At 42.2% G+C, this 22,505-nt stretch overlaps 1 protein-coding gene across 7 annotated transcripts in view; it reads left to right on the forward strand.

Annotated features, from left to right (window-relative positions):
* Window positions 1-711: 711 nt before the first annotated feature.
* The window catches only part of LOC144495938 (protein MTSS 1-like), a 180,854-nt gene continuing 159,060 nt past the window's right edge, over window positions 712-22,505 (forward strand). For all 7 annotated transcript variants that reach the window (XR_013498361.1, XR_013498362.1, XM_078216806.1 and 4 more), the window contains exons 1-2: window positions 712-1,505; window positions 19,639-19,700. Coding sequence is in view for 5 of the 7 variants with exons in the window: in XM_078216806.1 (XP_078072932.1) it covers window positions 1,434-1,505; window positions 19,639-19,700 (134 nt within the window). In the remaining 2 variants the exon portion in view is untranslated. The remainder of the gene's footprint in view (window positions 1,506-19,638; window positions 19,701-22,505) is intronic.

The raw sequence follows: 22,505 nt of genomic DNA on the forward strand, positions 1-22,505 counted from the left end.
CATAATTTTAGTATATGGGATGAAAAATTTCAAACAGATGAGGAGAAATGACTTCTCTCAAAGGGACGTGAGTCTGTGGAATTCACTACCTTAGAGTGCGGTGGATACCAGGTCATTGAGTAAACTTAAGGAAGAGGTGGGCAGATTTTTAATTGTGTTTGAAGGACAATGGTGAACAGGTGGCACGACAGCACAGTGGTTAGCACTGCTGTCTCACAGCGCCAGGGATCCAGGTTAGATTCCCAGGTTGGGTCACTGTCTGTGCGGAGTCTGCACATTCTCCCCGTGTCTGCACGGGTTTCTTCCTATGGTCTGAAAGACGCGCTAGTTAGGTGCATTGGCTAAATTCTCCCTCAGTGTACTGAAACAGGCGTGTGGCGACCAGGGGAGTTTCAGCGACTTGCTTCAGTTCAAAGTGAGCCGACTTGTGACACCCAACAAATACACGTTACTTTAGGCAGGTAAGTGGAGTTGAGGCTAAGATGAGATCAGCCATGATGGTATTAAATGGTGGAGCAGGCTGGACTGCCTGACGGTGGGTACGGCACACCTGGCTGCCTGAGCGTCCTCTCCTCCCCCCCGCCTCGCGCTCGCTCACCCACTCATCACTCATTCGCGCGCGCTGCCCAACCGCCCAGCGCGCGGGCGGCTCACGCTGGAGCGGCGCGGGACCTGTTGACGTCACCTGGGTGCCGCGCGCACGCGCACGGCGAGGCCGAGCCCCGAGCTTTCAGTCAGCCGAGGCTGGTTGGCAGCGCTTAGGCTGCGGCTTCCTCCTCCACCCACCACCACCTCCTCCCTCTCTCTCTCTCTGTGGTGTGAGGAGGCGCTTTCATTTCATTTCTTCCCTCCGATTCGGTGGGTGTTTTCTTTTGTTCATCGGTCGCTGCAGAAAGCAATCTGTCCTCCTCACCGTCCACCCAGCTTTTCGATGTGTTGTCCCCCTGTTTCTTCCTCCACCCCCTCCCTACTTTGCAACCTGCCGCATAATGTCGACATGATCCGTGTGGAGAACAATGGCCATTCTCGGCATTGCGAAAAGAGCAGCGGCTCTCACTCTCTCACACACTCACTCCTGCGATAAACGCCGGCTGTAGAGAATAACAGTGCGTAATTTTTAAATATATTTATATATTGTGGCTTTGCAATCGTCGCCACAGACACCTTAAGCAGCATCGATTTCCACCCCTCATCACTGGCCGCCCACCCCTTTTCTTTATTTATTCCACCGAAGGAAAGGCTTTTATTTTATTTCTGATCAGGAGGACGGACGCAACTGTTGGGTGGATTGTGAGGGAATTGTTCCGCTCTCCCTCTCTCATCCCTCTCCCCCCCTCCTCCTCTCTCTCGGAGCACAGAGTGTGAAGGTATTTCCATCCTCTTTTTGTGGACACCAAGCTTTTTTTTTTGTTTCTTTTGCTTTATTCGGAAAAATGGAGGCAGTTATAGAGAAGGAATGCAGTGCGCTTGGTGGACTCTTCCAGACCATCATCGGCGACATGAAGGTTGGTGACTTTTATTTGTATTTTAAATTATCACCCCCCAATGATCATTGTACAAGAATGGATTAAGCAAAGGAGTTGTCGGCGTTTGCACTTTTTTTTTGCAGAAACCTGTTTCCCCACCCTTATGTCGAGGGGGGTCAGTGGCCAGAATAGACAGAAAGTTAATTGTTAGAACATTAGGCTGTTGTGATGGGGGCAGTGGCTTGTCCTTTTGTCGGTTTCCTAGGAAATAAATACATTGAATAAATACAAACGACATTGAACAACCCTTTTCCCCCCCCCGGATTCGCGATGACCCTGCTTGCAAATGTTTCTCAACATAAGCCGTTTTTGAAGGGTATAATAACCAGTTTGGAAACTGCACCTGTCAAGTTTCTAATAATATAAATATACGCTATCGGTTTTCCTTGGTGCAATTGGATTTTTGCACGCTACATACATATATAGGCAGTTCACGAATCCCGATTTTTTTTCCTTTAATATGTGAAGGCCAAGTATGTAGTAATCCGTACAGGGAGCTGTTCGATTTTTAACGAACATATGAAGTGCATTTCTGCAAATCTTGCTGGTCGAGTTTGAGGGATGTGAAATTGTTTCTGCCGAATTGGCTTAGGAATATTTATTGATGTTCAGAAGCCTGGTACTTAGACTCAAATCAACTAGGTATTTTACCGAAAAGAACAGCAAATTTTGCACATTTTTAGTTAACCTATTGTAGCCCCTAAATAAAAATCTATTTAAACTTCAAATGGCTATGTAGCTTTCGTGCCCAATTGAATTTAAGCAGGTTGTGGGTTTTGTTTGTAATTCATTTATTAAATGAATGCTCTTTCGTAAAATCTAATTTAAGAATTTGTCGTCTTGTAACATTCCTCTCCGGGACTTGCTTTAAGCAGTTTTAATTTTTAATCTATTTTGTCACCTGATTTGTACTCCTGTAATTTTCCCATTGACATTGTATATGCTGGTGTCCCTGTAAAAGGATGTTGCCAATTCGTATCAACGTGCGCCATTAAGCATTGAATTTGTACAGATATTGTGACCCGTTTGTCTGAAATCTTTTCTTAAAAGGAGGTGCTTTTTTGGTATAAAACATTGTGAATAGTGCAAGTTCTTTTGCTGGCTTTTCAAGTGACTATAGATTCAAATCCTGAGCAACAAAGCATTAGTTTCACCCTTTTATGAACTGAAAATTATATAATTTAATTTCTTCCTTTTTCAGATTTTTTTACATTTCCCCTTGAAGATATTGACTCCTGTTGGCTGTTGGGCTGCAAAGGTGCTGATTGCACTCCAGTACATTGCTACCCTTTTGAGCCTAGAACAGGCATAATTAATCTTGCCTGGAGGCATCTCAAGCAAATCTAGTTCCTTTGTGGGGGGGGGGGGAGGGGGTCGTCGTGGTTGTGTGCTGGAAATATGTTGACGTGTGGGTGATTAATTTTCCCTTCACTAGACAAGGACTGCTGAGGCCAATCGTATCACCCCTACTTACACCCTGGCCAAAATAATAACAGAATGCGAGTTGAATCTGAAATCATATCAATATGGCAGAGCTGCATGGCATCTGCAGCATTTGAGCCATTGGGAGAACAAATTCCAAAGACCTTTTTCATTAAAAAAAATTAAGTTTTTTTACTAATTTGCTGTCTGCCTCACTTCTGATGGGATACAGATCCAGAACAGAAAAAATAGGAGCAGGAATAGACCATGTGGTCCGTCAAGTCTGCTCCATCATTCATTATGATCATTGCTAATCTTGGGCTTCAACTCCATTTACCTCATCTGCTCTCCCAATTCCTTAATTCCCTGTGAGACAAAAAAAATGTCTATCCTAACCCTGAATGATGGAGCAACCACAACTCTCTGGCATGCTGTCAACTCTTCATGTGCCAATCTAAAGTGCTAACTATTTCACCAAGCAAGACATTATAACTAGGGGTGGCACAGTGGTTAGCACTGCTGCCTCACAATGCCAGGGACCCGGGTTCAATTCCAGCCTCAGGTCACTGTCTGTGTGGAGTTTGCGCGTTCTCTCCATGTCTGCGTGGGTTTCCTTTGGGTGCTCTGGTTTCCTCCCACACTCCAAAGATGTGTGGGTCAGGTTGATTGGCCATGCTAAATTGTCCCTTGGCGTCAAGGGGATTAGCAGGGAAATATGTGGGGTCAAGGGGATAAGGCCTGGGTGGGATTGTTGTCGGTGCAGGCTCGATGGGCCAAATGGCCTCCTTCTGCACTGGGGATTCTAGAACTAACCCAAATCCTGTATTCAGCTGACATGCACTTTCCTGGAGGAATCACTTGATAAGTCAGAACCTTGATTGATTTGACTTCCACTTGCTCAGGAATATTGAAACTAATGGTAGCACCTCTACAATCCACCTGACCCAACCCCTAACTGAGATTGTTTAACTTTGAACAATGTGTAAATTGAAGCTTAGGTCATCTACTCACTATTGTATCAATTTTAATTCCGTGCACATTGAATTGGCACTGGTGTAGATTTCTTAATTGAGACATCCATTTGGCTTGCAAGAACCTTTCTTGGTTGACAAGGTGTTACTCTTGGTTTTGTCATTTTATGAAATGAGTCAAAACAATGCAAAGATTTGAAGAACTGAATTCATTTGTACTGTCATAACACTTCCTTGTGAGCAGATCAGGAAAGGTACCACCAGTAGGTGCGGTATTGCAGGTAATCATGCAGCATCAACATGCAATTTCATGAAATGGTGCAGTATGCATTCATGCCCACTGTCACCACAGATTTAATTCCTTATCCCAGCAATGCAGCCAAATTTATGTTGTTCCTTGAATTTGAATGGAGAAATTTTATTCACTTATTTGATTGTGCTTACTGGATTTTGAGCACTTAGTTTTGAGTGATAGGGATGGAATCCTGGAATAGTCAGCTGCAGTTGGTGCCGTGGGTTAGACTGAATAATACGGGAATGTGAAGATTCTGCTGCTATAAGTGAAGCTATAGTGTTCTTTCTGAAACGTTAATTTTCATTTAATAAGCAAGGACATTGAAATCTGTAAACAGGTTGATGTGTGTCATTGCAATTTTTTTTCTACTGGTTTCCAGATTGTATACCAACAGTGAGGGCCACCTTGTTTCGGAACTACCTATGATATCAATCTTGAATCAGCAGATTAGAGATATGAGTCATCTCAAATGACTGCAGTCAGGATGTTTAAATTTTTGGATTCTTACACAAAGTTGGTTTATTTAGTGGGAAGTAAAGCCGGCATTTTTTTGATTTGATACCATGCATTGTACCAAAATGGCTGTCTCAGGATACTAAAATGCAAAATTAAGCTGTGAGGCTGCTTCCAAGAGCATGACTCTCATTTCTTTTTGAATTTGCAAAGAGTGGCGTATCGCACCAGCCTTAATCTGCATTAGCTTTTGGTTAAAATTAAAATTTATCTGTGCATGGGTGGTCTGGTAATGTGGTATATTCTGTGCAGGTGGATTCACGTATGTGAGAGTCTGAAAATTATCAAAAAATGCTGAATGGGTATTGGGTGACTGCACAGCAGGGAGGCGAAGGCAGGAGTACCATCATTTACATATTTTCTAGTAATTAGCTAGGGTGTCTGCCTGTGTCAGAAATTTAGGTTTTCTACTTAAATGTAATTGGGGAAGTGAAAGATGAAGGCACGTTTAAACACAGCAAGGAATAACCTGTTTTAGCTTTGTTAATTTTGAAGTCTGATCTTTCATCTGGGTTTTGAAGTAAAGCAGATTTAAATGGATGCAAAACCATCCCAGATTGAAGACACAAAACCAAGACTGCAATTTTGTGTCATCCTGTATTTGTTATAAGTTGACTGTGAAGGACTGTCATTCCATGATTTGCTAATAAGGAGAGCAGTGACCTCTAAAGTTGACCTGAATCTAATTGGATTCCATTTGTTTAAAAAAAACTTCTGTTGCTAGTTCTTTCAAGCCAAATGGATGTCTCAATTAAGAATTATGGAAAATATTGTAATAAAAGGAGTATAGCTTCAAACTATGCATAGCTTTTGATTTGTGGTATCTTCAATTTTCCTTACTTTTCATGGAGTTTTTCTCATTTAGGAATATTTTTTGAGAACTGCAGCTTTCCAAACAAATATTTTTTGTGCTGTTGTGGGTAAACCGATGCAAGAATTAATCAGCTGCAATCGGATGTGAAATGTATTGTTTTTTTAAAAGTAGTTTGCAAAGTTGCAGCAGTAATATTTTGCTAACTGTAGCAACTAATTGACCAACGTTTTGTTCAAACTGGTGCGTTATTTAAGCGCAGTTTCTTTTTGATACTTGAGCTTCACTTCCAAATATATTTAATTCTAATGACAGGAAGACTTAAAGGAGGTTGCAGAATAATTACTTAAGATGTCTTTTATAGGTTCTACAACTGCAACTTTGAAAAGTATTCACACATGCATTTCCAACATTTGAAGTTATAAATCATTGTAATTTTGAAAAAAGGTATTTTGGAAGAATCTCCCCCCCCCCCCCTTAAACCCATGGGATGTTTTACTTTCACTTTGGATTCGTGTTTTATGTGTTTTATTTTGTTTTCTGTCATTTTAATTCAATTGCAGTCGATGCAAAGAGTTTCACTCACATAATGGACCAGTTTGAACAAAACGTAAGTCAAATACCAGAAGGTGAAAAAACTGCTGCATATGAATATGGGCAAAGATCACAGGAGTGGGGCTAACTAGATTTGCTCTGCAAAGGAGCAGTATAGACACCAGAGGCCAAATAATTTATGCTGTGCTATTCTGTGTTATATTCTTGAAATATGTTCCAATCTAATTCAGCTCAATTTGCTTGATGTTCTATCTATTACGAACAGGCCACTAAACCAAATGAAAGGCTGTTTTGACAGACAGCATGCATATTTTTGCCGCACAAGTTGTGGAAATAACTTCAAAAATAGTAACAGAAATTGAATAGCTTCTGTCAGACTTGTGGAGAACTCTAGGTCTAAGACAAATAAGTCTGCAGCAGGCAAATACACTGTCATCTGACCTCCTAAGTCCTGTGTTCTGAATCCAACTTGGTTATTTGAACACCCTGTGGTTTTTTTTAGAAGTTAGAGCATTTCAGAATGAGATTGTTAAACTGAGTGCAATGTGCTGGTGAAAATTGCTAAAACCAATCTGATTGCATTGAAGGGTCTCTAATTGACAGACCAGTGACTGATGTACTGTCTTGATCCACCCAGATGTTGGTGAGATCCGACAGTTAAAACATAGTACAAAGCTCTGGAAAAGAGCAATAAGTCTAAACAGCCAAATCTATTTGTTCCTCAGTGTGATTTATTTCTGTTTGGCCCATGAATGGTAAAAAATTTAAGTTTCAGTAGTGTTCAGCGTTGTTGCTAGCATTTCAAAGAAATGTTATGAGTATGGAACTTCTGTGCTCAGGGTGCATCACTCCCTTCCTCCTGCCGTCCGACTCCCTGGGAGGCCCCCAATTGCTCCCCCTTCCCTCCAGCGGGGTTGTCCTGATAGTTCCCCAAAAGTGGAGACCTACTGTAAACCCTGCTAAAGTGAAATACTCTGGTGGGGTGGGAGAGGCTAGTGGGCCTGGAGAATTCAGTCCTGGGCCTGCTAATCACATAGATGTAAATTACTTGGTGTTCCCGCTGGTTTCCGGATCTGATGGCGCTGGAAATCCGTCGCTGGGAGATGCGGCACGGCAGGAATGCATGCGTGAATGCCATGCATGCCTGGACATAAGATTCTCCCACCAACTTCCACTAGAAAGCTAGCACAGTGGGGTGGGGAGAATTGCTCCCATCGTTTTCAAAGTTGTAATAGCATCATGTCCATCCTGGGCATGACAATATTAAAATGATATTGTCAAGAAGAGGAGTAAGCTTGAATCATAGAAACCCTGCAGTGCAGAAAGAGGCCATCTGGCCCATCGAGTCTGCACCGACCACAATCCCACCCAGGCCCTACTCCTTATCCCTACATATTTACCCGCTAATCCCTCTAACCTACGCTTCTCAGGTCACTAAGGGGCAATTTTAGCATGGCCAATCAACCTAACCCGCACATCTTTAGACTGTGGGAGGAAACCGGAGCACCCGGAGGAAACCCACACAGACACGAGGAGAATGTGCAAACTCCACACAGACAGTGGCCCAAGCTGGGAATCGAACCCAGGTCCCTGGAGCTGTGAAGCAACAGTGCTAACCACTGTGCTACCGAGGCGCCCCAAGGATTGGAAGAGTTCTAAAAACCAGCAAAGGATGACCAAAAAATTGCTAGAGGGAGAAAATAGAATGGGAGTAATCTTGCAGAAATATAAAAATAGATTTTAAAGGCTTCAACATGTATGAAAAAAGGGAGAGTAGCAAAAGTAAATGTGGGTCCCTTAAAAGCTGAGGTAGGAAAAATTATGGTAAGACATAAGGAAATAGCAGAGATGATAAGTATTTTGCCTTAATCGTCACATTTGAAAATGCAAAACATTCCAAGAATAACAGGGAACCAAGGGTTTGAATATTTTTCACGGAAATTTATATCAATAAAGAAATAGTACTAGAGGAATTAATCGGGCTAAATAAGTCTGCATATCCCCTAGACCTGATGGCTTGCATCTTGAGGTTCTAAAAGAGATGGATGTTGAGATACTGGATGCATTATCTCTAATCTTAAGAAATTCCTCACTGTGCCAGTGAATTGGAAGTGGCAAATAAAGTGCTGTTCAAGAAAGGAAGGAGAGGGAAAGCTGAATCATAGGCCAGTTAGCCTGACATTGGGAAAACGTTGCAATCTGTTATTAAAATCATGGTAATGACACTAAAAATATCATATATAAAAATCAGACCGAGTCAACATGGTGTTAGGAAAGGGAAGTCGTGTTTCACAAATCTATTATGAGGTTTTAAGAATACAAGTAGTCGGGTAGATGAAAGTGAAACTCGTGGATGTACTGGATATGGATTTCCAAAAAAATGGTAATGGTGTAATGAAAGGTGGTTGCACAAGATGAGGACTTGTATGTTGGCCTTTATTAAAAGGAGGTGGAGTACAAAAGTAAGAGAGTCTTGCTGTAATTGTACAGGGGTTTGGTGAAACAACACTTGGTGTATGGTTTTGACTTCATCTGAGGAAGGAAATTGGCAATGCAAACTCACTAGATTGATTCCTGAGATGAGAGAGTTGTCCTATGAGGAAGGATTGAGTCAATACTCGCTGGAGCTTAGAATGATCTCCGTAAAGCATACAGTATTCTGAGGGGGCTTGTAGGTGCTTCGAGGCTGTTTCCCCTGATTGGAGAATCTAGAATTTGGACAGAGGAGAAAAGAATTCTTCACCCAGAGGGTTGTGAATCTTAAGAATTTTCGACCCCATGGGCTGTAGATGTTCAGTCATTGTGGGCATTCAAGGCTGGGGTTGATAGACCTATTGACTCGAAGGGAATTGAGGAGTATAGGGTTAGGATAGAATGGGAAAGTGGAGTTGAGGAACAATCATGATCTTATTGAAAAGCAGTGCTTGCTTGATTGGCAGTTTGGTCCTCAAGTTCTCTAAAAGTAAAACAGAGTAATCCCTTAAATATATTTAATATACATTGTGTTGAAGGAGATTTAAGAAAATGCAGGAATATGCAATGGATCTGACATAGCCAGTTTTTAACTTTGGTGTGGTATCAAGTGATAAGCAAAGGCCAGGTTCCTACTTGCTGATATAAATGAGGAAGGAACAATTATGGATGAATTACCACTGGAATATTCCTTGATATCCCTACCTAACAATCTGTTAATTTTCCTAAGATCAATCTCTTGTATTACATTATGTCCACAACAAGTTAACTACTTCAAAGAAGAGCATAAATTTGTCGGCAGCAGCTTTGTTGCTGTGGAAACTGGTGCTAGGATACCAATAAGAGTTTTATGCTGCCTTGGTGGTTTAATATGGTGAAAAATAATGGTATGAGTTTAGGGCTGAGTATTGTTTCCCTGATGTTTTTAATAAAGTTTCCACAGTGATCTTTTTGAATTGCTGTGCTTGAATTTAGTATCAAATGAGCATTTGAGTCCTGCTTAAATCAGGTATTAAGAATTAAGTGTAATTGTGAGTTGCAAAACCAGCACCCCCTATCCCCAACCCCCCAATGTGGCATCGCAAATAAATCTTAAACGTTCAATCTACTGTAATGACTTTGCTAACACACAAGATTAAAGCATTGGCTCCTGCTCTGCCCAAGACCGCAAGAAACTACAAAGGGTCGTGAATGAAGCCCAGTCCAAGACACAAACCAGCCTCCTGTCCATTGACTCTGTCTACACTTCCTGCTGCCTCAGAAAAGAAGCAGGCACAATTAAGGAGCCCGTGCACTCTTTCACCTTCCCTTTGGGAAAAAGATGCCAAAGTCTGAGGTCATCTGGGAAGGGTTTTTATTTTAACTTTAAAAGTCAGTTACCTGGGAGGTTCCCCCTCATTGATCCACTGGAGCAAGCTGAGAGGGGTGATTGAAAAGCAGCAGTGCTGGTAAGAGATTAATTGGATTAATTGAATTGTTTATTTATTTAATTAGTCAGCTAGTGTGTGTATTTTTTTGGCCTTTACTTTAACAGCAGTTTTTCAAGTTTAAAGTGAAAACTAGAAGTGGGCAGCAAAGGAGTCTGGGAAGGGTTTTTATTTTAACTTTAAAAGTCAGTTACCTGGGAGGTTCCCCCTCATTGATCCACTGGAGCAAGCTGAGAGGGGTGATTGAAAAGCAGCAGTGCTGGTAAGAGATTAATTGGATTAATTGAATTGTTTATTTATTTAATTAGTCAGCTAGTGTGTGTATTTTTTTGGCCTTTACTTTAACAGCAGTTTTTCAAGTTTAAAGTGAAAACTAGAAGTGGGCAGCAAAGGAGTCTGGGAAGGGTTTTTATTTTAACTTTAAAAGTCAGTTACCTGGGAGGTTCCCCCTCATTGATCCACTGGAGCAAGCTGAGAGGGGTGATTGAAAAGCAGCAGTGCTGGTAAGAGATTAATTGGATTAATTGAATTGTTTATTTATTTAATTAGTCAGCTAGTGTGTGTATTTTTTTGGCCTTTACTTTAACAGCAGTTTTTCAAGTTTAAAGTGAAAACTAGAAGTGGGCAGCAAAGGAGTCTGGGAAGGGTTTTTATTTTAACTTTAAAAGTCAGTTACCTGGGAGGTTCCCCCTCATTGATCCACTGGAGCAAGCTGAGAGGGGTGATTGAAAAGCAGCAGTGCTGGTAAGAGATTAATTGGATTAATTGAATTGTTTATTTATTTAATTAGTCAGCTAGTGTGTGTATTTTTTTGGCCTTTACTTTAACAGCAGTTTTTCAAGTTTAAAGTGAAAACTAGAAGTGGGCAGCAAAGGAGTCTGGGAAGGGTTTTTATTTTAACTTTAAAAGTCAGTTACCTGGGTGGTTCCCCCTCAGTAGTAGTTTTTTTTTTCTCTCGGGCCCCTAGCCCTATAAATTGGTGCAGAGGAGATACCCGATCCTCTACACTGGTAGAGGATCCCACCCTTCCATCCTCCTCTAACCTAATTATAAGTGTGGGGAAGTTTTTTGTTTTCTTTTTTTCTTGCTGGTAATGGCTTCAGGGATGGCAGTTCAGGCAGTATGCTGCATCTCCTGTGGGATGTATGTGGTGAGGAAATCCAGTAGTGTTTCAGGAGATTTTAGTTGTAAGAAGTGCATTAGATTGCAGCTTCTGGAGGAGCGTGTAAAGGAGCTGGAGGGGGAGGTAGAGGAACTCCGCATAATTCAGGAGGCGGAGGTGGAAGTTGATAGGAGTTATAGAGAAATAGTAACTCCTAGAAATGAGGCTTGGGTCAATGCCAGGAGGAGGGGTAAGAAGCAATCGGGAAGACAATCCCCTGGGGCGGTTCCCCTCCATAATAGGTTTTCGGTGCTGGAGGCTACAGTTGAGGAGGAATCAACTGAGCATAGAGAGCAGATCTCTGGGGGTGAGCCGAGTGAGAAAGCTCAGGTGGTTAGGGGCTGTAAAAGACTGGGCCTTGTGATTGGGGACTCCACAATTAAGGGGACAGATAGGAGGGTCGGAACTAAAGGTAGGGACTCGGGGTTGGTGTGTTGCCTACCAGGGGCTGGGGTCCGGGATGTGTCTGACAGGGTATTCAGGACTCTTAGGGGGGAGGGAGATAAACCACAAGTTATTGTACATGTGGGGACACACGACATAGGGAGGATAGGGGAAGGGGATATTAGGCAGGGATTTATGGAGTTGGGGTGGAAACTAAAGGCCAAGACTGACAGAGTGGTTATCTCTGGACTCTTGCCTGTACCACGGGATAGTTTAGAGAGGAATAGGGAGAGGGAAGGTTTGAATTCATGGCTGAGGGGATGGTGCAGGAGGGAGGGGTTCAGGTACTTAAGCAATTGGGGCTCGTACTGGGGAAGGTGTGACCTCTATGAGAAGGATGGTCTACACCTTAATCAGAAGGGGACCAATATCCTGGGGGGTAAATTTGCTAAGGCCATGCAGGGAGGTTTAAACTGATTCGGGGGGGGGGAGGGATCCTGAGTAGTGGGGCTGAAAGTGAGGGATGCATGGATGGGGACTGCAATGCACGGCATTGCAGAGGTGGGGTGGAGCAGGGTTTGAAATGTGTATACTTCAATGCCAGGAGTATTCGCAATAAAGTGGGTGAACTTGCAGCGTGGATCAGTACCTGGGACTTCGATGTTGTGGCTATTTCAGAGACATGGATAGAGCAGGGGCAGGAATGGATGCTGCAGGTCCCGGGGTTCAAATGTTTTAGTCGAAGTAGGGAAGGAGGTAGAAGAGGGGGAGGGGTAGCATTATTGGTCAGAGATTGTATCACAGTGTCAGAGAGGAGGTTTGATGAGGACTTATCTGTTGAGGTAGTATGGGCGGAGATTAGAAATAGGAGAGGAGAGGTCACCCTGTTGGGAGTCTTTTATAGACCTCCTAAAAGTTCTAGAGAGGTTGAGGAAAGGATTGCGGAGTCAATCCTGCTTAGGAGTGAAAGTAATAGGGCAATTGTTATGGGGGATTTTAACTTGACTAATATTGACTGGAATTGTTATAGCTCTAGCTCGTTAGAGGGGTCAGTTTTTGTTCAAAGCGTGCAGGAAGGTTTTTTGACTCAGTATGTAGACAGGCCAACTAGAGGTGAGGCTATATTGGATCTGGTGCTGGGAAATGAGCCAGACCAGGTGCTAGACTTGGAAGTTGGTGTGCATTTTGGTGATAGTGACCACAATTCGGTTACGTTCACCTTAGTGATGGAAAGGGATAGGCATGAACCTCGGGCCAGTGGTTTTAGCTGGGGGAAGGGTAATTATGAGGCTATTAGGAGAGAATTAGGAAACATAGGTTGGACTAGGAGATTACAGGGACTGGGAACGTCCGACATGTGGAGTTTTTTCAAGGAGCAGCTACTGCGAGTCTGTGATAGGTATGTCCCTGTCAGGCAAGGAGGAATTGGTAGGGCTAGGGAACCGTGGTGCACCAAAAAAGTTTCTTTGTTGGTTAAAAAGAAAAAGGAGGCTTATGTTCGGATGAGACGTGAGCACTCGGGTAGTGCACTAGAAAGCTTTAGATTGGCTAAGAGGGAGTTGAAGAGCGAGCTTAGAAGGGCTAAAAGGGGACATGAGAAGACTTTGGCGGATAGGGTTAAAGAGAATCCTAAGGCGTTCTATAGGTATGTCAAGAACAGAAGGTTGGTTAGGGCAAGTTTAGGGCCAGTTATAGATGGCAGAGGGAAGTTATGTGTGGAACCGGAGGAGATTGGTGAAGCATTGAACCAATATTTCTCTTCGGTGTTCACGCAAGGGGACATGAATATAGCTGAGGAGGACACTGGGTTGCAAGGGAGTAGAATAGACAGTATTACAGTTGATAAGGAGGATGTGCAGGATATTCTGGAGGGTCTGAAAATAGATAAATCCCCTGGTCCGGATGGGATTTATCCAAGGATTCTCTGGGAGGCAAGAGAAGTGATTGCAGAGCCTCTGGCTCTGATCTTCAGGTCGTCGTTGGCCTCTGGTATAGTACCAGAAGATTGGAGGTTAGCGAATGTTGTCCCATTGTTTAAGAAGGGGAACAGAGACTTCCCCGGGAATTATAGACCGGTGAGTCTCACTTCTGTTGTCGGCAAGATGTTGGAAAAAATTATAAGGGATAGGATTTATAGTTATTTGGAGAGTAATGAATTGATAGGTGATAGTCAGCATGGTTTTGTGGCAGGTAGGTCGTGCCTTACTAACCTTATTGAGTTTTTTGAGAAAGTGACCAAGGAGGTGGATGGGGGCAAGGCAGTGGACGTGGTATATATGGATTTTAGTAAGGCGTTTGATAAGGTTCACCATGGTAGGCTTCTGCAGAAAATGCAGATGTATGGGATTGGGGGTGATCTAGGAAATTGGATCAGGAATTGGCTAGCGGATAGGAAACAGAGGGTGGTGGTTGATAGTAAATATTCATCATGGAGTGCGGTTACAAGTGGTGTACCTCAGGGATCTGTTTTGGGGCCACTGCTGTTTGTAATATTTATTAATGATCTGGATGAGGGTATAGTTGGGTGGATTAGCAAATTTGCTGATGACACCAAAGTCGGTGGTGTGGTAGACAGTGAGGAAGGGTGTCGTAGTTTGCAGGAAGACTTAGACAGGTTGCAAAGTTGGGCCGAGAGGTGGCGGATGGAGTTTAATGCGGAGAAGTGTGAGGTAATTCACTTTGGTAGGAATAACAGATGTGTTGAGTATAGGGCTAACGGGAGGACTTTGAATAGTGTGGAGGAGCAGAGGGATCTAGGTGTATGTGTGCATAGATCCCTGAAAGTTGGGAATCAAGTAGATAAGGTTGTTAAGAAGGCATATGGTGTCTTGGCGTTTATTGGTAGGGGGATTGAATTTAGGAGTCGTAGCGTTATGTTGCAACTGTACACAACTCTGGTGCGGCCGCACTTGGAGTACTGTGTGCAGTTCTGGTCCCCACATTACAGGAAGGATGTGGAGGCTTTGGAGAGGGTGCAGAGGAGGTTTACCAGGATGTTGCCTGGTATGGAGGGGAGATCCTATGAGGAGAGGCTGAGGGATTTGGGATTGTTTTCGCTGGAAAGGCGGCGGCTAAGAGGGGATCTTATTGAAACATATAAGATGATTAGAGGTTTAGATAGGGTGGATAGTGATAGCCTTTTTCCTCTGATGGAGAAATCCAGCACGAGGGGGCATGGCTTTAAATTGAGGGGGGGTAGTTATAGAACCGATGTCAGGGGTAGGTTCTTTACCCAGAGGGTGGTGAGGGATTGGAATGCCCTGCCAGCATCAGTAGTAAATGCGCCTAGTTTGGGGGCGTTTAAGAGATCCGTAGATAGGTTCATGGACGAAAAGAAATTGGTTTAGGTTGGAGGGTCACAGTTTTTTTTTTAACTGGTCGGTGCAACATCGTGGGCCGAAGGGCCTGTTCTGCGCTGTAATGTTCTATGTTCTATGTTCTATGTACCAATTGACTCAAGAATAGCTTCTTCCCTGCTGCCATCAGACATTTGAATGGACTTACCTCGCACTAAGTTGATCTTTCTCTACACCCTAGCTATGACTATAATGCTACATTCTGCACTCTCTCGTTTCCTTCCCTATGAACTATGCTTTATCTGTATAGCATGCAAGAAACAATACTTTTCACTGTATGCTAATACATGTGACAATAAATCAAATCAATGAACTTTATTAAGCCTTAGTGTTGCAAAAACCCTGTCCTACATCAATGATGAATTCTGATCAGCTGCTACCTGATCTGCACATCACAGAAGGAGGCATGTTTTATGGCGATTTGTGCTTCTTGTCGTATACTCCTATCTATCATCCATCTACTGACAGCTTAAATGACTGTGCTTGTTGGACATTCAATGACTAACTAGCGCTGCCTTCTGAATTAAATGTTGCTTAATTCAAATTCTGATCTTTTGCATTTTATTTGGCTCAATCTTTTGGATTTTTTATGGATGGTAAGCACAAAGTAGACTGAGCGATTCTTCAGGGGTTGGAGACAGAAGCGCTTTAGTGGATTTTCTTTGGTCCAAGAAGGTATGTCCAGCAATGAAAGATAGGAACTCACTGAGTGAACCCTTTGAAAGAGATTTGGCAATATGATAATTGAGCCAGGCTTCGGGGTGCCAGAATGATTAATCTGACTCTTTTAATTAAACTGGAGGCATATACTGTCAGTCGGGATTGGGATACTTGCCACTTTTTCAGTGTAAGCAGTTGTACAACTACAGTTACCTGACCCCTTATCTGGGGGTCCCAAAATCCAGAAGGTTCCGAAAGCCGGTTAACTTTGAAGTTGGTGCCGTGGGTAGCAATTTGAATAATACCCTTTTATTTTCTTTGTACTTAATAAATATGTACCATACCTTGCACCCAAAATCCATAAATCCCAAAATCTGGGTCAAGTCTGGTCCCAAGCTTGCTGGATGTAGGGTCCACTACCTGTAATTGGGGATTTGCTAGTGCTCTTCACTGGTAAACCTTAGTTAAGACTCCTTTACGCACGTTACTTAGTATGGACTCTCAACAGCTTGCACCTAAGCATTGGCATGGATTATAAAAGTGTATTCCTGCAGTTGGAGAATGTCTACTATCTTTAGATTTCAAGACTTGAACATGGTGTTTGTGTATATCTAACCAGAACTTTTTATAACTGTGACATAAGTTCCATACCTTTGTATTCCAGACTCCTGAAATTAATGGCCAAGGTAATCCTTTTCATTATCTTTTGTACCTGCCCACTAATAGTAATTACATGGGTCCTTAAAGCTCTCTGATCCTCCACAGTTCCCAGATGAGGAGGAGCTGGTGGATGTGGTTTATTTGGACTTCCAGAAGGCTTTCGACAAAGTCCCACAGAAAAGATTAGCATGTAAAATGAAAGCACATGAGATGGATAGAAAACTGGTTGGCAGACAGGAAACCAAGAGTAGGAATAAACAGATCTTTTTCCACGTGGCAGGCAATGACTAGTGGGGTATTGCAGGGATCAGTGCTGGGACCCTAACTATTCACTGTATATAAATGATTTAGGTGAGGGAACTAAATGTAATATTTCAAGTGACACAAAGCTAGGTGGGAGAGTGAGCTGTGGGAAGGATGCAGCGATCCTTCAGTATGATTTGGACAAGTTGAGTGAGTGGGCAAATGATTGGCAGGTGCAGCATAATTTGGACAAACGTGAGGTTATCCACTTTGGTAGCAAAAATGGGAAGGCAGATTACTGTTTGGTCAAAAATTAGGAGAGGGGAATGTACAACAAGACCTGGGTGCCTTCGTACACCAGTCATTGAAGATAAGCATGCAGATGCAGCAGGCAGTAAAAAAGGCAAATGGTACATTGGCTTTCATAGTGAGAAGATTTGAGTACAGGAGCATATATATGATGCAATTATACAGGGCCTTGGTGAGACCACACCTGGAATATTGTGTGCAGTTTTGGACTCCTTACCTGAGGAAGGTTGTTCTTGTTCTAGAGGGAGAGCAGAGAAGGCATATTAGACTGATTATTGGGATGGTGGGACTAATGTATGAGGCGAGATTGAGTCTGTTAGGATTGTTAGGAGCTGGAGTTCAGAAGAATGGGGGGGGGGTGGGTGGGGAAGAAGCAATTATAGCATTTGAGATGAAGGGGATCAAAACTTATAGGTGGGATTAGGCTATTGAGTTGAATGATCAGCTATGATCATAATGAATGGCGGAGCAGGCTCAATGGGCCAAATGGTCTCCTTCTGCTCCTATTTTCTATGTTTCTAGCTGCTTATCATTGAGGAAGTGACTTTTATTTACTGCTTGTCTGAACACAGTATATGACACAGGATGTTGAGCAGATTAGTGTAATTACATACAAACATACAAATTAGGAGCAGGAGTCGGCCACTCAGCCTGCTTTGCGAATTAATTAGATCATGGCTGATCTGGTTGTAATCTCAACTCCACATTCCTGTTTACTCCATCCCCCCACCGATAATTTTTTTGACCCCTTTGTTAATCAAGAATATATCTAGCACTGCCTTAAAAATATTCAAAAACTTTGCTTCTGCTGCCTGTTGAGGAAGAGACCCTCATGACCCCCAAGAGAAAAAAAATCTCTATCTCTGTCTTAAATGAGCAACCCTTTATTTTTAAACAGTGACCCCTAGTTCTAGACTTTCCCACAAGCACAAGCATCCTCTCCAAATCCACCCTGTCAAGACCCCTCAGGATCTTTGTTTTAATCAAGTTGCCTCTTACACTCCTAGACTGCAGTATCTAAGCCTAATCTGTCAAAACTTTCCTCACAAGTCAACCCATCTGGTATTGGTATAGTAAACTTTCTCTAAGCTGCCTCTAGCACATTCACATCTTTCCTTAAAGTGCAGACTAATACAGCACACAGTGCTCCAGATATGTACTCGCCAGTGCCCTGCACAACCAAAGCACAAGCTCTCTACTTCTGTAACCAATTCTCATCACAACGAGCAATGACATTCTCAGCTTTCCTAATTATTTATTGTACCTACATATTAGCCTTTTGTGATTAATGCACTAGGACACCCAGGTCCTCTGAATCTCAGATCTCTGCAATTTCTTGCCAGTTAAATAATAGGCTTTATTATTCTTCCAGCCAAAATGGGCAATTTTGCAATTTTCCACATGAGACTCCGCTTTCCAGATCTTTGCCCATTTAACTTATCCATGTTCCTTCTTAACTTTGTCTTCAGCAAATTTAGCAACCATATCTTTGGTCCCTTCATCAATGTCATTTATGTAAATTGTGGGCGGCACGGTAGCACAGTGGTTAGCACTGCTGCTTCACAGCTCCAGGGTCCCGGGTTCGATTCCCGGCTCGGGTCACTGTCTGTGTGGAGTTTGCACATTCTCCTCGTGTTTGCGTGGGTTTCCTCCGGGTGCTCCGGTTTCCTCCCACAGTCCAAAGATGTGCGGGTTAGGTTGATTGGCTAGGTTAAAAATTGCCCCTTAGAGTCCTGGGATGCATAGGTTAGAGGGATTAGCGGGTAAAATATGTGGGGTAGGGCCTGGGTGGGATTGTGGTCGGTGCAGACTCGATGGGCCGAATGGCCTCCTTCTGCACTGTAGGGTTTCTATGATTCTATGATTCTAAATTGTAAAAAGTTAAGGCCCCAGCACTGATCCCTTTGGCACGCCACTCTTCACATCCTGCCAACCAGAAAAGGACTCATTTATGCTACCATTGTCACCTGTTAGGTTACCCATCTTCTATCCATGCCAATATGTTGCCCCCTACACCACGAGTTTGTCTTTTCCGCTGTAACCTTTGAATAGGCACACTAAGTACAGAACATCTACCAGTTCCCATTTATCCACAGCATATGTGACTTCAAAGCAATTGGTCAATCTGTTGATGCATGTATTTGTTGCCAGGACCCACTGTTAATAGAGGATCATAGGTATATTATGGGCATTGTGCCATACCAGTATTGAAGTGGATCCGTTCATTGTGTAGCAACAAGATCAACCAATCTCCAAATCCTGAATAAACATGATTCTGAATGTACAGTAAGAAATATAGTTTTAATTAAGCATCTGGGATGTTGATTGCATTTTCAATTTATATCTGATTTTTTTTGTGTTGCTAAGTAAAAACTCCCAAGTCCTCCCAAGAAAGGGCAAAATTGTGCTTGTTTTGTATTTGAGAAAGGATAGATGTTGTTGAAGAACTGGGTATCAAAATTGTGCTCCTGTGTCAGGAATTGTACAAGCCAAATGTGAAGCAAATTTCTATTTGTGCAAACAATGTGTTATTACACCAACCTGGTGCTTCAGTTAGCAATGTTTTACAATAAATCAGGTGGTGCACCTGCTTTTGGAGAGAAAGCAAAATGGCTGACATAAGTAATCAGGATAGACACAGTCACTTTATTAGCTAATGGGCAGCCCGGCACTTCCTTTGACACTCTGCTTCATTTTCAGTTCAAGGTAATCTGGCAACAGAAAAAGCACACCTGGATGGAAAATGCAGAAAAATCATCAGTTTGATGCATCATGTGTGGCAGAAGTTTTACCTCATTGGTTTACATGTGACATGAAAATGATCAGGTTTTGTAAAATGCTGTGTTTCAGTGTTTTCTTTTTTTCCCCTTAGGGGAGTTACCCAATCTGGGAAGATTTTATTAACAAAGCGGGTAAGCTGCAGTCCCAACTCAGGTAAGTTAACATTTTTGTTCAAAACTCTTTCTGCTCCCTTAGTAGTGTTTAGAGACTAGTAGCTTGAAGGTAATGCTTCTGCTTTGAATTAAAAGGCACATGAGGGAGGAGATAAAGGTAAATTTATACTATAAAATGTTTATTTGTAAAATCCTGTTACCAGGAGATCCTCCTGAGAGCTTCATATTGCCGGAATGACAGGTTGTCAAGTTACCAGCAAAGGTCAGGAACTTTGGACTTGAACTTGTAACAAAGGATTGCATTGGGATTTGGAAGTGGTCTGGCTCAAATTTGCAGCATGTGGATGATGATCAGAAAGGTTAAAGGGGCAAGCTGCAGCCACAAAGGCAGATGGTTTTTCCCTTAAAATTTCAGTGTGCTGCAGAAAATTGATTAGAATGATAATTGCAATAAGTCCCATGACATTAACAAGTCATTTTGAAGGTTTTATAATAGTTTAATAAAGAAAAATCTACTTTTGTTGTCGTCTTTATTCTGATATAAATGAATTAAAAGGACATATGATTAATTTTACTATTTTTAAAAATTTTAATAAAATTAAGGTATATGTGCTAAAATCTGCAACTTTATTTAAATAGACATTGAGCGATGCAAAATCAACTATTTTCATTGATTTATGCAGTATTGTTTAATATCAGTTCCTTCAGAAAACATTAAAATATAGTTATGATTATAACCGCAGACTTCATCGAAGACAATTGTGATTTGCCATTCTGCCCATTCATTTAAGTTACGAATGTTTTACATCACACTTTAATTATTGGAAGCGAAGTTTTTAAGTGCGGTCGTCGACTCTCTAAATAAAATGAGCTTGGCTGCTATATTTTGAATCTGTAGTGAACCTAAGCCAATTCGCAACTTGCACTAAGTTGCCCATATCTGTGCAGCCATAATAGTTAATGGGTAATGTGCAGGAGCTAGAAATGCTCAACCTGATCTGGTAAAGGGCTCATTCATGTGCAAAATAGAAAAAGGTTTATATCAGCACCATGGAATGTTTGATGTTCACATTGGATAACAAAAAGTAGGAAACGTTAGCCATGCTTCATGCAGTCCCAAGATGCGTGGGTTAGGTTGATTGGCCATGCTAAATAACAGGGGGATTAGCAGGATAAAAACGTGGGGTTATGGGGATAGGGCCTGGGTGAAATTGTTGTCGGTGCAGGCTCAGTGGGCTAAATGGCCTCCTTCTGCACTGCAGGGATTTTATGATTCTGCATCTGTACAACTTCATACAAATACAAAATTGTTGTCATCCTGTGGGGAGGAAGCAGACAATTTGTAACAATGTCGTGATTGCCTCATACATTTTAATGAAAGTTTTTCCCAATTCGCCATATACGATACTTAATTTTTTGTCAGTCCTTTTTTTTTTTAACCCTTCCCTTCATGAATGATATATACAGGTATATCTCCGTGGGTGCTTTCCTCAGTACTTTGAAGATACCATGGCTAAAATTGTCAGATGTGGCAACTTTTTTTTTGAGTGGGTTGCACTTCTGGCAGGCGTATTGATCCGGGGTATTGATCCAAGGCATTGAAACTGCCCGAACATTTGAGGAATTGGCCAATTTGCTCTGTTCGTTTTCTTGACCAATATAGTGGCAGACATTGGTATATGCTAGGGAGGAATTACAACCAGCTTTATAAATGGACTTCCATCGCTAATCAGTTCAGTTTATGAATCATTTCTACCTATTATGCCTGCTTGTGACAGGTGCACAGAATTGCTGCTACCTGCAGCATTCCAAACCATAAGGGAGGAGATGTTTGTCCCTCTGTTATAGAGCCTGGTTTGTGAAGGAATTAGTCTGACCAAATGGGTTTCCTACCTTCTGAAATTCACAACTGTAAAATGATTACACAAGGTTTAAATTGTGAACGCTTAAAATGCTAAACTGAACTGTTCTATTGACATCAGTATCACAAGTATGTCCCTTAGTATGCAATATTTTATGCATTCTACGGTGTTTGCAGATCTTACTCTTCAGGTGTAGCTAACTATCTCATATTTGAATGGAAATAACTTGAGTGAGGATCTCTTGACCCTGTTTTGGCAAGGGGATTCAGTTGGACACAACTCTGGTGAGGATTCTGAAGAATACTTGAAAGCATTAAAAAATCACATGGCATTTTAATTTTACTCTTCAGTAAATGAATGTCAGTACAATTTAATTCAGATTCCTTGTGCAATTGACACTTAAAACTGTTTGCACTCATTTCTGTAAGTATTAGAGATGCTTATATTGGACATGCAGACAAAATAGTGAAAACCAAATTTTAGAATAGTTATTTGTATCTGAAATGCTTTTATTTCAAGAAACTACCATGTTGACGCTTAATCTAATCTTAATCACCATGCAAGCCTTCCGCTGAAAACAAATATTAACATGTTTAACATATGAACAATCATTGACAGGATGAGATCATTGGCCAATGCAGCCTGTCCCATATAAGAACATAACATAAGAAATAGGAGCAGGAGTAAGCCATCGAGCCCCTCGAGCCTGCCCCGCCATTCAATAAGATCATGGCTGATCTGAAGTGGATCAGTTCCACTTACCTGCCTGATCCCTATAACCCCTAATTCCCTTACCAATCAGGACTCCATCTATCCGTGATTTAAACATATTCAACGAGGTAGCCTCCACCACTTCAGTGGGCAGAGAATTCCAGAGATTCACCACCCTCTGAGAGAAGAAGTTCCTCCTCAACTCCGTCCTAAACTGACCCCCCTTTATTTTGAGGCTGCGCCCTCTAGTTCTAGTTTCCTTTTCTAAGTGG

Source organism: Mustelus asterias, chromosome 7, assembly GCF_964213995.1.
Source record: "Mustelus asterias chromosome 7, sMusAst1.hap1.1, whole genome shotgun sequence".
In the NCBI taxonomy this organism is placed as follows: domain Eukaryota; kingdom Metazoa; phylum Chordata; class Chondrichthyes; order Carcharhiniformes; family Triakidae; genus Mustelus; species Mustelus asterias.